Source organism: Leuresthes tenuis, unplaced genomic scaffold, assembly GCF_036924035.1.
Source record: "Leuresthes tenuis unplaced genomic scaffold, fLeuTen1.0.hap1 SCAF_21, whole genome shotgun sequence".
NCBI lineage: Eukaryota > Metazoa > Chordata > Actinopteri > Atheriniformes > Atherinopsidae > Leuresthes > Leuresthes tenuis.
This window is the reverse complement of record NW_027325375.1, coordinates 8,938,733-8,954,462: the sequence shown is the minus strand read 5'-3', so window position 1 is coordinate 8,954,462 and position 15,730 is coordinate 8,938,733. Positions and strand designations below refer to the sequence as shown.

Sequence of the window (15,730 nt, the reverse complement as noted above, 5' to 3'; positions counted from 1 at the left end):
CGTACCTGGCTCACAAACCTAGGGTACTGTTTGGAAATGAGAGTGGTTATGTAACATGTTCTCTTAACTCTACTGGTGATGAAGTTTCATGGGGAGCAAAGAGAGAGGTTCTGAATAGCCAGAAATGCTTGTTTGAATATGTAGTTTCAGGAATAAAAGAGAAATGTTCTGAGTACATATTTGTTTAGGAATACAAAAAGGTGCAGCATTCAAGCATTTAGCATTCAAGTGAGCAATTAATCTGAAGCTTTTGTTGGTCACTTAAGTAAACTTTTCCGCTCAAACTGAAACAATTCAGTAGTGTTTTTCCAGTTAAACTTACAAAAATAGCCTCCACTTTGATGCCTGCTTCGAGATATACTGTATAGTCTCCAATTTAAGTCTGTATTTTATTTGATTTATTGATCACTCAGAATGTTCAAACAAGCAGCCTCTCTGTTAAAAAGTAACAAGTAATCAGTTTAGGGAGGCCATAGCTATGTTACCAACAATGAGTCGGTTGACTCTGGATCATTTCAACGTGAAAACTTTGAATGTAATGGAAGCTGTTGCACCAATAAGAATCAAGAAACAGTCAAACACCATGGAGAAATATCTCTATGGTCAAAAACCTGAAAAGAGAATGCAGGAAAGCTGAACGTAAGAGGAGGAAAACAAAGCTTCAGATTCCCTATGAGCTGTACAAACAAAGCCTGCGTAGTTATAACAATGAGCTGTGCAAGGCCAGACAGCTGCATTTATCTGAACTGATTAATAAGAATGCCAACAATTCTCCAACTCTGTTTGCTATAGTTGAAAAACTCACAAACCCACATCAAAGCTGTCACCAAGGCAGCTTTTTACCAACTCAGAAAAAAAAATTCAACAGAATTAAAGGTTTTCTCTCCCAAAAAAACCTGGAGAAACTCATCCATACATTCACCTCCAGTCGACTCGATTACTGTAATGGTCTTTTAACTGGACTTCCCAAAAAGAGCAGCTCACCCAGAACATTGCTGATAGAGCTTTAAGCAGGACTAAGAGATCTGAACACATCACACCAGTTTTAAAATCTTTGCACTGGCTCCCAGTCAGTCACAGAATAGATTTTAAAAGCCTACTGATGGTTTACAAATCCCAGAACGGTTTAGGCACAAAATACATCTGTGATACGTTCAGAGAATATAAACCCAGCAGAGCTCTTAAATCCAAGGACTCAGGTCAGCTGGTCCAGTCCAGAGTCTGTTGTGCTGCAAACAAGTGGAACAAACTGCCAGTGGAGATTAAACTTTCACCAAATGTAGACATTTTTAAATCCAGGTTAAAAACATTTCTTTTCTCATGTGTCTATGCATTAAATCTGCACAGTATCTTTTAACTTATCTAGACTTCCTCTCCCCACTGTAATGCTTTTATTTTATGTAAAGCACTAACAATTGTTTTGTACATGAAATGTGCTATACAAATACATTTGACTTGACTTGTTTTCTGAGCTTGGACGCTTTCATGTTCATTGTTGTTAACCAACACTTGTATCATATTTCACCAGGAAACACTCGGCACCTTTCATTCCTTCTTCCTGTCCATTCTTATTGGATCTACCCCTTTTTACAATTCAGGGATATGACGGAAAAGAGCAAAGAATCAATTGTATTTGTTCCATGAGTGTCGTAAATAATCAGGGCCTTGATGTTCTCTTTCATTTCCTGGCACTCTTGGATGCCCAATAACTTGTTATTCCTTTGAACAGACTAAGTTGGACTTGGAAAGCGTTTAAGTTGTGGAATTTCAGAAAAATAATCGACCAGCAGGGCATGACTACCTGTTTCGGTGAGCATACAGACGACCCACATGGAAATCACTGGGGATCATCGCTGCATCAGCTGCTGTGCAGATTTAGTGTACTCATGTGACTATGGATGGTAAAAGTATAACACCTGTGTCAGTGAAAGAGGATGTAAACGGCTAGTCAGTTGCAACGCCATCTATTAGCACATTTCAGATGGCAACCAACTTACTACCCTCTTCCTAAACCTCCCATTCATAGGAGGAACGACAGAGGCTTTAAAAAGTATCTACCAAAAAGTCAGTGTTGGGTTGTCCCTTATGGGCATCTGTAGTATCATGGCAACGCCAATAAACATGCAAATACAATCCTGTTTTACATCTCTGCACATTTGACCAGTCAGCTGATCACTCACATATACTCTCGGGGATCAGGGAAGATGACCGGTGCTTGTCTTTTAACATCGATCATTAAAGAGGACATTCTTTCTTTTTGTGCTGCACCAGTTCATAAAAAGGCGTATTAATTGCATCTTTTCTGTTCGGCCCATTAAAAAGCTATACCTTTATAAGAATAATTAGTTAGGTTAAGCCTCCTGTTTGAAACTAAACTTTCACGTTATGATAGTTTGTGTACATTTCTTGGTTTAGGTTCTAAATATGAAATAAAGGGTTACACTGTCAAAAGCTACTGATGAGGTCAGAGAATCCTGAGTTCAGTTTGAAAATGCTGTGTTAAACGTTAAACGTGTTGTAAATCTATATGAGATATTACAAATTGTGCTTACAGTGAAGTGAGAACAGATATTTCGAGGTGGATTAGCATGATGACCTGCTGCAAACCACGATAACATTGTTTTTATGCTCATGAATTGCTTTTCCCTTCATACTAAATGGCAACTAATTCATTCCATCAATGGCTTACAGAAACAAGACTTACAGCCTGAAAATTACTTGATAGGTAATCTATGACAGCAAGCTCCTGGTCTATTTTTTGATGCCACTTAAGCTATCATTAGGCGATAATGCAGCTTTTTACAAGGATTGATTTGAAACCACATTAGAGCACCCGCTAATAATGCGTTACTGGCAGGGGACTGTAGTAAAGGAACACATGACTTATTACTTGTCAGAAGTGAACATCAAGAACAGAGCTTCACCACACACAAACTTTACTTTGTATATTTCTGCTATTTAAAATGGTCAAGTCTTCCATTTTGGTGCTGCGTGCAGCTCATTGATTCAGCTTCTCTCTGTAGAAAGAGCCAAACACTGAAGCAAAATCTAATCATCAGTTGGAGAAAAGAGTAAAAAAAAAAATCTTAGTTTAAGAAGATCAGTAGATTTAGTGATTGTTAGTGACCCAACAATAAACTCAGGGACTTTTTATATAAACATTTACCAGTTTCCATGCTTTCCCTGCCAGCTGTTTTTCTTCTTTTTTTCTTAAATCATAAATTGTTACAGTTTCCCTTATAGTCCTCAACATTGTTTCAGAAGGGTCTTTTGTTCAGAGTCTTGAGATCACTGAAGGTATAAAAACATTTGCTCAAGTCTCATCAGGCTTAATGGGAGAAAACACAAAGATGTCATATCCTGTAGGAAAGGGATACACAAAAAAAATAAAATAAAAAAATAAGATGCAGGCTTGACAGATAAAGAAAAATAAATTGTTACGTTTTATGTTTGGGAAATGGAGACAAAAAAAGAGTTGTAAAAGATGGATGCTTTTTTAATTCAGTTAATTAACTGTTAACTATTTTAATTGTGTCAAAAAGAAAACAAACTTAAAGAAAACGTGGCTGTTTCACTTTTTTTGGGAAAATGTGTCCAGATAATGTAAATTTGTTTCTTATAATCCACAGCAGTTACTGTAAATCTCAACATTCCCCTCAAACGATCCCAGGAGATCAGCTGCGTTTCTGATAAATAGCAGCTGTCCCACAGCGCAGATGCAGATTGTGATCTGCGATGCTAATCATTCTGACTCCCGCCAGTAGCCAATGCAGCAAAGTGTAGATCTTCCACTAACACAGTCGCCTGCACTACATCCGGTTCTCTTAATTATTGGTCTGGACTACTGACAACATGACCTCATCGGTGCTGTCTCAATGCCTTCCTCACTTTTCTCATCATCCCTCCCCCCTCCTCCTCCTCACCAGTGTGACAGGCAGCAGGATGGTGAGCAGAGCGATGTGGTGCAGCACCAGCAGGAACTCTCTGCGGACGAAGGAGTTTACGGTTCTCAGGGAATGCTGCTTGTAGTCCTCGTGCCCTTTGACCCGGTAGCGGTAATAGTGGCTAAGGTACATAGCAAAGATGTCATAGGTCATGTAGGGGACTCCGTACCAGATGACAAAATAGGTGGCCAACCAGTGCCTGAGGAAGAAAAATCAAACACATGTTAAAACTCTTAAATCTTAAACCTTTAGTCTCATTTCATATCATTCTGCACATTTGCTTTAGCAAGAAGGTCGCAGAAATCACATCAAAGCATTATCAAGTATTCCCTGAACAAATAAAAAACTGAGCGTCATCAGCGTGAAAGAATGATTCACTTCAGAATTATAAAACCAATTTTGTAAGGGTGAGGCTGCGTAGAAGAACACACAAAGCCCTCTTGTGCTATTGAGGGATTGTTACTGCAACTTTCCTCAGGCAGCTTCCTCTTCCAACGCTTCCAACATCATTAGCTGCTGTTCAGACCAAAAGTGGGCGAGCAAGTGCGTGCCAGGGCCCATGGCGCTTTCGGTGTCACTTCAGGGCAAGGGGAAGGCGATTTTGACATGTCTATCTGTGATATGAGGAGGTGTCACAGTGGAAGGTGGGGCTTACTTGCTCAAAGATCACTTCACAGATTAAAACTGAGTCACATCACTGTTTGAAATGTTGAAGTTCACAGCCCTAAAAGGAACCACTTCATGTTCATTTCTCCCTTTTTTTTTCTTTTTAAAGCTCCTCCGATATGGTACATTGTGGTATGAAGAACTGGAACATGGGCACCGCAGACATCTGAAGAGATTCTTCATTTATCTATTTTATTACTCATACGAAATCAACCTGTGATTAAAAAAATAAATGGTTATTTTTGGCACACAGCCTGCTTTTATTGGTCAAGTTTAACAGCGTGCATATGAGCCCTGACAGTCTTTTTTTAGCTTAAAACTTTTTCCTCAGAGGTCACTCTCATAATACCATCCCTATCACAGAAATGCTGCTTCTGTTGAGTTAGATAAAACATTAATGGCGCGTCATAATAAATTGTATAGCTCAATCAGTTTATATTGACTATGCATCATTTAGATGATTATCTTTTTAAAAACGGCTCTTGTGCCAGTGGAGTAATAAATCTGGTAGTAAAAGCGGGCCCTGTCCCTCACAATGAATCCAAAGTATGCAACCTTACTATTTAGTCTGCAGCTCTTGACCCACTATCTGCACACTAACATAGGACAAGGTAACCTGAGCAACTTCAAAAACTTAAAACTGCAACTTCAAAACAACAGCAACATGCCTAAAAGAAACTAAGAAAAAGCTGATTTTGACACATTCATGCACAACATTGTTGGTGTGGAAATTAAGATGCTCAAAAAGGTATCATTTCCACTAGATTGAGTCGGTGAGTTTTTGCCAATTATCTATTTTGCCTCTGGCTGGGTAAATATTAATCGCGTTAATCGCATGATTTCCTGTTTTTAATCACGATTAATTGCATTGTTATATGCAAAATCCAATAATGAATTTAAAAGTAGCATATAACGCACTTTTATTGGAACTGTACAGTCATATCATCGAATTACTCCGGTGATAAGACTATTCAACGTTGCAGTGCTTACAAATGACTTTGGCTCTGTCGACTCTGCCGTCTGGAAAAACTTTGAAGTGAAAATGGCCATGTAAAAGCTCCGTAACCTTCTCCATGTTTATCTAGCCCGCTTCATCCGCCATTCTTTTCTTTTCTGACCGTTTCCTGTGAGCGCCGCAGCAGTAAGCAACATACTGGGCTCGCTCACGATGGACGTTTTCAAAATAAAAGCCGATAAGCAACAGATGTTTACAATAAAAATAATAAACAATAAAAACTGCGTTAATAGGAGACCAATAATTGTCAGCGATAATTAATTCATTAGCTAACGCAAAAATAACGATAAACAAATAACAAATAATAATAATGTTAATGCTAATTTTGCCACTGATTTATTCAGCTTGCTTAACAGTGGAATGCAAAAAACACCAAAGCAGGAATTAGCAGCATCCAGTTTAATTTTATTTTCAATTTATTATGATATCCACATTGTATTTTTTTCAGCAGAACATCTTCCTTCTGACTGTGTGGCAGGTTTACTTATGGCACAGTCTCACCCCCATCTGCTTTTAAACACCTCTAACTTCCATCACTGCTGCTTTACACGGGACCAAACTTCCACCTGCCGTTCAGCATGACCAAGTGTCCCTTTATGTGGTCAGTGTCAGCACTTTGCTAAACCGTTTCTTTGCATTTACATATCAGACAGCGCACTCTTTTTCTGTTCCGATTGCTACTAAATGTGCACACCTTTTGCAACCTCACTGTTGCCGTGTGTTATGTATAAATTGAAAACAGTTCTGAGGAGGCTGGGTAACATTTATGACTATGCTGTATATCGTGGGTAATCCTCCGGGAGCAGCAGCTGCTCAACTGAACTGCAAAGAGGTTTTTGTCTTGGATTTTCAAACTCCAGACTAAAAGCTTGCTAATAACAAGCTCATAGACAGCAAAGGTTGTCTGCACAGCTTAACACTGGGGTGATGACTCTACAGAAGCTACCACTCAATTGTAGTAATCTCTCTCAGGAGATTGATGTATGTTGAGGGCAGACAGTCTCAGGGCTGAAGTGGGCACCTCCCAGCTTTAAAAGCGGGGAAAAATAAATAAATATACAATGGATTAAATGTTATGAAAGCAATCTCCCTCTTATTAAACTCTTCTGAGGCGACATCAGGTTTTGGCTGAGTCAAGTATTAGCATCATTTTGCATAATTTTGGTTACAACAGTAAAAACTTGTAGAGAGAGTATTTCTTGTTCTAGATTGTTCTTAATTTATTTTTTTTGTTGTTGTTGGCTGTGTAAAGTATTTAATGTTAAAAAACAAAAGAAACAGTGTGCCGTTTTCCAGTAATGATTCAACTATTCTCTCTGCATGAGAACAATAAGGACCAGAACTTCTGAGGTGGCGTCTTAAAAATCAGTCAAAACAGTCAAAGCACTTTTATTTCAACTTGAATCTTCCAACCGCAGTCGGCCATCTATCTTACATAAGGCAAGTAGGCCATTTCATTTCATTTTCAGTGCAGAGAAGGCACCATCACAGCAGTGTGGTACAAGATGCTACAGCAGATAGTAAAATAAATGACCTTTTGTTTGAAGAGAAGGAAATGCGTATGTGTATGTATGTGTTGGCTCTCTCACATGCAAATCATGCAAAGGTTTTCAGGCAGGCTTATGTAAGTACAGTATAGTAAACAGCTTGGGTGGCTGCAGAGCTCTAATGAGCACCGATTACAGTGATGGTTAATTATGTGGACAGAATGGAGTAAAGCTGCCGGGCAGAGCTGAGCTAATGACCTCTGACCTCTCACTGGGCTCTTTAGCTCTTCAAATCAGAGAATGGGTAGAAAGGCAGAGCAAAGAGCTCGGTGTGTAACGCAAGCTGCATAAATCTATGCTGTAGTGTACATACTTGCTCCGTTTGATGAAACATATGTGTGGATTTTTTTCTTCTTTTAAACCAACATAAAGACATTATCATCATCTTGTGGTTCAGTCATTTTCTAAGGATGTATTCAATGTGACGTGAGCTACATAATACCATTGAATACCTGTTCATTTGACTCGATAGCTAAGTGAATTACACCTAATCATACTCTACTGTGTGCTGCTTTTATAGTGTACTGCTATTGGATTATGCTTTACTTGTTTTGTAAAATAGTTTGCACTATTTCAAAAGCAGCAGTAATATAGAATGTCACATGGTTACTGATAAGACAGGAAAGCACCAGCACATTGTGTGTTCAAAGCAGAAAAAAATACCATGTCAGATTGTGGGAGGATTTGCCTTTGCAGAACCTTTGAAAAATGTTGCTGCAAATGAGGCAAAGAAGGCCAAATGAAGTGACAGATTGTGATGCAGCGCTAGAGTGTTCATGGGTCTGACTATGGAGCATGTGTTTGATAAGCTCCAGGCCGTATGCACGTCACAGGACAGCAGAGCTGAGCAGCGTTGAGGAGGAATTAAACTCTGTGGATGAAAGGGAGGGGTGACTGAGATTAGCAGCCCGAAACTGGGACTGCCCGGGTCCAGCTGCTGACTCAGTAGGATTAAAAGGCTAGCATTAGCCTAACGTTACACTTTCTTAAACTGCACAAGGAGGCTAATGCTATGCTAACACATGCTCACTGCCAGGTGGCTGATCTGCAGGCAAGAGCCAGATTAAAGTGGCTAGTTGAATAAGGGTATTTGGTGAACTGCAGCCTAAGAAAAGGATATGTACACTGCAGTAATAACATAGAGCTGGTCTTATCTGAAACCATGAGTCTTGCAGGCATGACATGCTACACTTTACCTTGTTTATGAAAATGCAATAGAAAGCGGTATTTAATAGCAGTGCAATGTAAACATTTTTTTCATTCCAGGATATTTAGAGCAGGCTAAAGCTTTTTGCCCTTGTTAATGCTTTACAATAGTCAAGTCAAGTGTAGAACAAATGTGTATGTTTCTAAATTAAATTATTTGGTTGATGCACTCCACTGTATATTCAAGTTGTAAACACATAATGCCAACTGAGTCCACTAAACAAGAGATCCGGCAACAATCCCACTGTGGGATTAAACTGAGGGCTTAGGTGCTGCACAGAAAGTCGTGCCGTCATGTCTGAAAGCAGTGGATTCAGAGGTGTGCGTTACCACGGGTAACTGCCATTTCATTCACTATTAACAGCATCAAAAACATGAAATCTGACCTGTCATTAATGATGTTGCCCCGGCATGCTGACACCACAATAACACCTGCTGTGGTTGCCATGATCGCATGGATGGAGGACACCAATCTGGAAAAGAGACAAATGGAGAGATTAAGAGAAATAAAACATTATCTTTTCACTTGTATCATAAATTACACACCATAATTAGGGTATTTATAATATATTTTTTGCCATGCTAGAGGAGTGGCTCTGAGTTGGTCCACTATTTCAGATTTATGATCAGAAAATTAACACCACACATGGCACACTATAAAACCGATCCATTCAAGTACCACCCAGCAACCCACAGGACCACGTTTTTTGTGCCAGACAGAACAGGACGCCCCCTCCCCCATGTTCCGAGCCCGAAGAGGTCAAAGCTTTATTCTATCACGAGGCGAAGGAGGTACCTAACAGATGCCTTTTGACCAACTTTTTCATAGCTCTAATAATTATTGGAGGAAGTACCACCATTTTAATGTGGTCATAACTGGCCAGGAACTGTGGATGATAGTTAATTACTGCAACTTCGTTCAGCAGTTCTTTTAATAACTCACAGATTAATGAGCCAGTATACGACGAGGAGTTATAATGCGGTCTTGACTCGACCCTTTAGCGTTCCTTTCTGCAGAGTGAATCCTACCAGAGAAAGAAAAAACCCTTGAAGGTGTGATGTCCTTCAGGGAAGTCCCGAGTCCTGTCTGTAGACTGAGGCGTTTTTTACAACATACCAATATCGAGACGGCAGACCTCACTGCGGTACGTTTACATGTCAGCAGCATTGGGGAAAAAAGCGAAAGGTGGTTCTAGCTCAGTTATAGGCGGCTTAAATGTATTAAGACTAAGAAAAAATGACATTCTAATTTAAAGTAACACATCATATGGACCGTTTTGCACATGATCATGACTGGACCGCTGAAACTTCCATGACTTTATGAATCAGTATAGTTTTAGATAAGAGGTTAGCTACTAATATATCATATCTTTTAAAGGAAATATATTTGTTAAACCCGCTATTGGCCAAAACTTTGGAAATTCTGTTTAAATCCATTAAACCATCCATATGATTTACAGCTGTTTGAGCTGGACAAACGTAACGTAGGTCTAAATAAGTGTTCTTTCAGGTGAGCTACTTAAGCAGTCAAACTTTCAAGTTCAGTGTACCATCACAGGATTAGCAGTGCTTGGCCTCAACTTCCCTCATCTAAAAACAGACACTGTGACATAGGAGAAGTTGGTACATCTCTGTCTGAAGTGTCACAGTCTGGAGGCACAACACATACATACTGTAACATTCATACGCCTCGCACCTATCGAGTGAACCCGCAACACGTGAACCTACGACAAGTTTTTGAGTGATGAAAGAGCAATATTATGTTCTGCAATTACACAGAGGAAAAAAAAACACTTGATCAATGTTTGGTTTGCAATCACAGGGTTATTTTTTTGTTCAATTTAAGCAGGATGCTGGGTTATATCACCAATTTGTTCAAACTATGAATGACTGCTTTGGCTTAGACAAGCACTCTTTCTGGCTGCACTCCAACTTGGCAACACTGACGGTAAGCTGCTTTGAAATCAGAAAACATGTAATTTATTCCCCCTGCACTCACTGTAGCCGTAATAGACAATCGTTCCTTAAACACAACAATTTGTTAAGGAATGACTTTCCCCTATGGGTCCGGTTTACTTCACCACCTACTCATTACCACCTACAAGACAATGAAGGAGGAAAAATACAAGTCACCCTGAGAAACTCCAACTGGGACAGTTATCATCCCTCACTTATAATAGATGAGAGACTTGCGTGGGTTACAAAGAAATCACATCTTCCATTTCATAATTCTTGACACGTATATGATTAAAATTGTATCAATCCCTTTGACCGACAGAACTAAAGTATATTCAAACAAAAAAACACTTCAACCTTTTAAAGTCCTGTACTAAGACTTTCACTGACAAGAAGAGCATTGGAGAATTCTGGGGTACAACAGTCTAGATTCAGTCAAAAAGTAATCATAACACACAAATATTTGAATGAGTGTGTGTGTGTTATTTGTTACAACACAAGTAGGAACGTCGTGTGCTATTGTAAAGTCAACTCAGCAATTTTCACCGCGTAATCTCTGCATCATGTGCTGCCTGTTCACATGTAGATCCAGGAAGTCACACATGTAGAAACAAAGCCACCAGCACAACTGGGAGTCCCAGTTTTCAGTCGAGTGAGAAACATTTGAATGCAGGTCCCGGAGAGACCTGTGTTGCTTCTTTCTTTTTTCTTTAATGATGCACTGCAAATGGCAGGAGAAACTAAAGAAAAGTGTTCAAGTGCTTTCCTGTTTGGACTTGATGTCGCCTCACACCAATCTCTATGTGGTGTGTGGCACTGACACTGGCATCGGCGAGGTAACGGAGGCAATGAGACCGGCAATTACAGAATCTCAACCCTGAGCTGGGAAATGCTGTGTGAAGCTTTTTTTTTCCTGCACAAACTCCAAACACACACACTTTCTAACTCCATGCCTTGCCGCCTTCTCAGGCTGTGTGGTTGCACACTGTCACAAGACCCAGATTTTACACAGCCTACGCATTGTGTCCACCAATAACCCCCCACTCTCCCAGCTGATGAAATGCTGAGCTTGATGGGGTGAGGAGAGCGAGAAGTGGAAAAAAGGGAAGAATGTCTGGCTGCCTTGTTTCAGCAACACTGTATTCTCTTTCCTGCTGCGTCAGGCCTGTGAATAACCTCGCTTTTCCTTACACTACGACCAAGTCTTCCTACTTGCTCCGTCACACAGTGTCTGACAGTCAGGAGTGGTGCTTTTTTTCTTGCTCCTCAAGTAAATGGGCTGCGTAATCTGCGGGGCCATGGGCACTGCAGCAGAGCGAAAGAAAGTGACAGCAGAGGCAAAAAAAAGCAAACGGGGTAAAGTGCATTTCATGGCAAGAAGGAAGTCTTTCTCTTCCCATAACAGCCGCGCAAGTGCATCAATGGATGCAGCAAAATCCCAGGATGATTTCTTATTTAAACAGATCGGTAGTGATACAGCAGTGGTGACAGTTTATCACTTAAACAATTAACTCAAAGTTATTGAGATCATTGTGATCTTTTATTCAAATACCAACTGGTTCCAGCTTTTCGAGTGAAACTGAATACCAACCCACTGATGGCTTTGTGGCTCACGCTAGCTTTGAATTCTCCAACCTCAGTTGTAGAGATGAACTAAAACAAAGACAAAACAACGGGTGAGCAACGCATATCAGGATGACAACACTAACAAGCTCTCTGCAGCTCTTCAAAACAAATAATTTCAAAAATTTGTTTTAGATTCCGATAGTGAATCACACACAGAAATTAGCCACCTGGACAGACCATTTTCTGACTGCTCGGGGGATCCAGATAGGCTCACCATCTGACCAAAGCACATATCCATCAGCACAAACTGGTTTGCTTGCTAATTAGGGATTTAATGATTTTGAAGCCGCAGCTGAAACCGCGACATGTAAAAGGTCTGGAATTATGATCTCCTTTTCCTGTGTCAACGTGATATAATGTCAAGAATAACGAAGAGAGTGGGCTCGCAATAGATCCGAATATTTTTTTTATTACACCAGCAGTAAACAAGTTAGAAACTGAACTATGGCTCAATAATCCAGGACTGAATTAACAAAAGGATTTGGAGAATTGCTACCCCCCCCCCAAAGGTTTCATATGCACATATCACACCACTGTTCACTTATACCATATAGTTTTTGACAAAGGCTAATATAAGCTGAATAAAACTACTAACCAATAACTGCATTTGACTCTTGTTAACAACCAGGTGTATGATTATCATGATACTAAAATTTCAAACTCATAACTGACACCAAGACAAAAATGCTCTGTAATATAATTTCAAATACTAAAAATGTTTTTAATAAACAGCTCCGGACTAATAATCTTATACAATCAGAAAACCGGAGGACCAGCACAAAAAGAAGCACTGCTTGAATCAACTTTACCAAAAGGCTTTCATAGTGTTTTCATCTCAACTGCTACATACATGACTTGACTGTGAACAGACCATTTGAAGGAAATGCCAAACCTCTATCTATTTGAAAGGAAAAATGTCACAGAGCGAAGTGGTATTCTGTGAGAAAAAAACGAAAAGAAATGTTTCTTTTTGTTTTTTTAAACACGGAGGCCAAATGAAGGCCTGCTTTCTATGGATCCCTTCTCTTAACATAAAGAAGCAGTTTGGTAGACTAAACTGAATGTTTGTTACCGAAACATTTATCCGAAATGCCGTTAACATGAAATAAATATAAACGTGTTACATATATCAGTGTTTTATATACAGAAATGCATTGTTTCTCAGAGTCAGATATTCACTTGAACCCTTCTTTTACAACATGGTTGCAAGTACTAGATTTATATTGTGATGCCAGTTTCTTCTGAAGTCTGATCATTTCATTCCTTCCAGTAGCAGGTCTCACTGCGTCTGATTTGGCACAGTTTATGCGTCACGTTTCACTTCAATCACAAGTGTCTCAAGTTTGAAGTTTGCGCTCAACTCAGATAACTAGTAATTCCCACAAATAATGGGTTGCAGGGCTAGTGGTATATAAAATACAGTGCTCCCTTTTTTTTCTTTCTTTTTTTCTATTAAATATCTTTGCTTTGCACATATTTATGAGGCAGCGAAAGGCTAACGTGTTAGCTGGGGAGGCACCAACGGAGAGTGTTTGGAGAACCATGTTCAGCCTTCAACTCCTCCTAACCTGTGTGGTTTGAGGAGGCTGCAGAGTATGACACACTTTGCTTTAAGGTCTTCAAATGGCTCACACGGAGAGGCTACTGAGCGTTACACCAACTAAAATAAATCATTTATGCTGCTCATTTGTTAGAGTTTGAGCTCAGAACTTCAACACCTTCTTTAACAGCATCGGTTGCTACTTCTTCATTCATTTATAGGATGATATTGTTGTTTTTTTATTTGGTTTTTGATTAGGTGGAATTATCTTTTCATGTCTGGATTTTTTTCAGGTATTACTCGTGCCCTGTGATAACGACAAAGACTTCCAAATTTGTATTTCCAAATGATCCCCCTTTCATATAGCTCAAAACAGTTTATTTAGTCATAAAGTGTTCTAGAGAAGTTCTGGAGCGGTGGCATGCGAGAGCACAAATGTCCAAGACATTTTCTCTGGATTTCTAGCACAGATTTCCACACCGAGTAAGACAATGTATAAACATATCAGCAAATATTTTGAAGCATTTGTGGCCATTCAGTTGTCAGCACTGTTGAGTTTGTCCTTTTTGCTCGCTCTATGCTATTATGAATAAGCACAGACCAAGACAGTAGTCATTTTAACACAATAAGGAGCCCCATCTGCTATTCTTAACGTATTATAAAGAAAACATAGATTTTCATAGCGCAGATTTGGGTTGGAGCTGATAAAACAAATCTGTGACTTGGATAATTTGACACATTATTAACAATGGTCACAACCACTCATTGTCAAGGGCAACTGTTCTGGGTAGGTGTTAAGAAAATTCTCTCAATGAGGCTCAGAGTCGCTGGAATCAGTTAATAGTAGCGTCACAACTTGAATAGTAGTAGTGATTGTACATGTATGCTAATAGAAATACCCACATTGACGGTCGCTATGGAGGTAGTAGGACCGGGTTTAGAGGTCATATTAGCTAGTTACCTAACAGTAATGTGCTTCAGGCTGTGGTACAGCTTGAAATGGGATATCATTTTCTCTATAACACCAACACAAGCGCAAACAGTTAGTGTTTACTCATCAAACAAAAGTAACTGTAGCTGACAGAAAAAAAAGTTTTTCATGACACATAACATGAACTTACCCGACTATGTTTAATAAAAAAAAATAAACTGAAAAAGACAACCTCCCCCCACAAATATGAGTTTCTTATTTTACCTGCAAAAGAGTTGAAAATGACTAAAAATCTCTCTTATGAGAGCGTACCGACTGAAAGTGACTGACTGACAGCTCAGGTCAGGAGTAGTGAATACTGTTGTGTGCTCTTCAGGGGCAGGAATTCAGAAACAGGTCACAATACACAGGTAATTACTATTCCATTACAATCACTGCATTACATTAATTTAGCAGCTGTTTTATCTAAAGCATTTGCAAGGAGAGAAACACTTTCGGGGGCACTGTGGGGTTCAGTGCCTCTCCAAAGTGTACTTCAACAAGTTAAGGATCAAACCAACCACACTCAGTTTGGGGACGACAACCCTACCTCATGGGCTAAAGCGACCCCCGAAAAGTATGAGAAGTTATGGAGTTGCTAGGAATTGAACATGTGGCATCATAGATTCATAGCATTCATCCTACCACTGAGCTAAATCTCAGAGAGGACTAAGAAAACTATCACATTTGATGTTGGGAACTAAAGGCTCTTTTAAGGAGTTGTACCCATATCCTGGTCTCTGCTACAATCTGAAATACCATAATCATCTCTCAACAATATTGTTGGAATACATGTGCAAACTGCAATATCTCACCGATATCCTTAATTAATTTCAGAAAGTTGCATTTTTTTGAAGAACTGTGGTCCACCACAGATTGTTCAATATCATATCATGCCTTACCTTGCCTTGCCTTCATTTTATTATAGTAACAGACTTGCCCCATGAGAGGAAATAGTGGATGTTGGAATACACCACAGGGTCAGAGCACTGAGGGTTAACACACTGCTTCTTGAGATGGGAAAGGATTTAATCAGCTTATTTTGGAGGGTGCACCAAAATAAGAATAAAATCAGTTTCAACATTCTACTTTTGGTATAAAAACAGAGATGGTACAAAGCAGTTAAAAGAACACCACAGTGACCTACTTTATTACGGTAAACCTGGTATTTACCCAAATTAATAATTAGCCGATTATTTTCCAAGTTAGCTTGAACTGATTATCAACATCTACTAAATACAATTAGACTGATTAAATATC

At 39.4% G+C, this 15,730-nt stretch overlaps 1 protein-coding gene across 1 annotated transcript in view; it reads right to left on the bottom strand.

Annotated features, from left to right (window-relative positions):
- The window catches only part of tlcd3a (TLC domain containing 3A), a 32,553-nt gene that overhangs the window by 15,532 nt on the left and 1,291 nt on the right, over positions 1 to 15,730 (bottom strand). Inside the window, exons 2-3 of the mRNA XM_072374296.1 lie at positions 8,765 to 8,851; positions 3,924 to 4,143 (exon numbers count right to left, since the gene is read on the bottom strand). Of these exons, the coding sequence (XP_072230397.1) occupies positions 3,924 to 4,143; positions 8,765 to 8,851 (307 nt within the window). The remainder of the gene's footprint in view (positions 1 to 3,923; positions 4,144 to 8,764; positions 8,852 to 15,730) is intronic.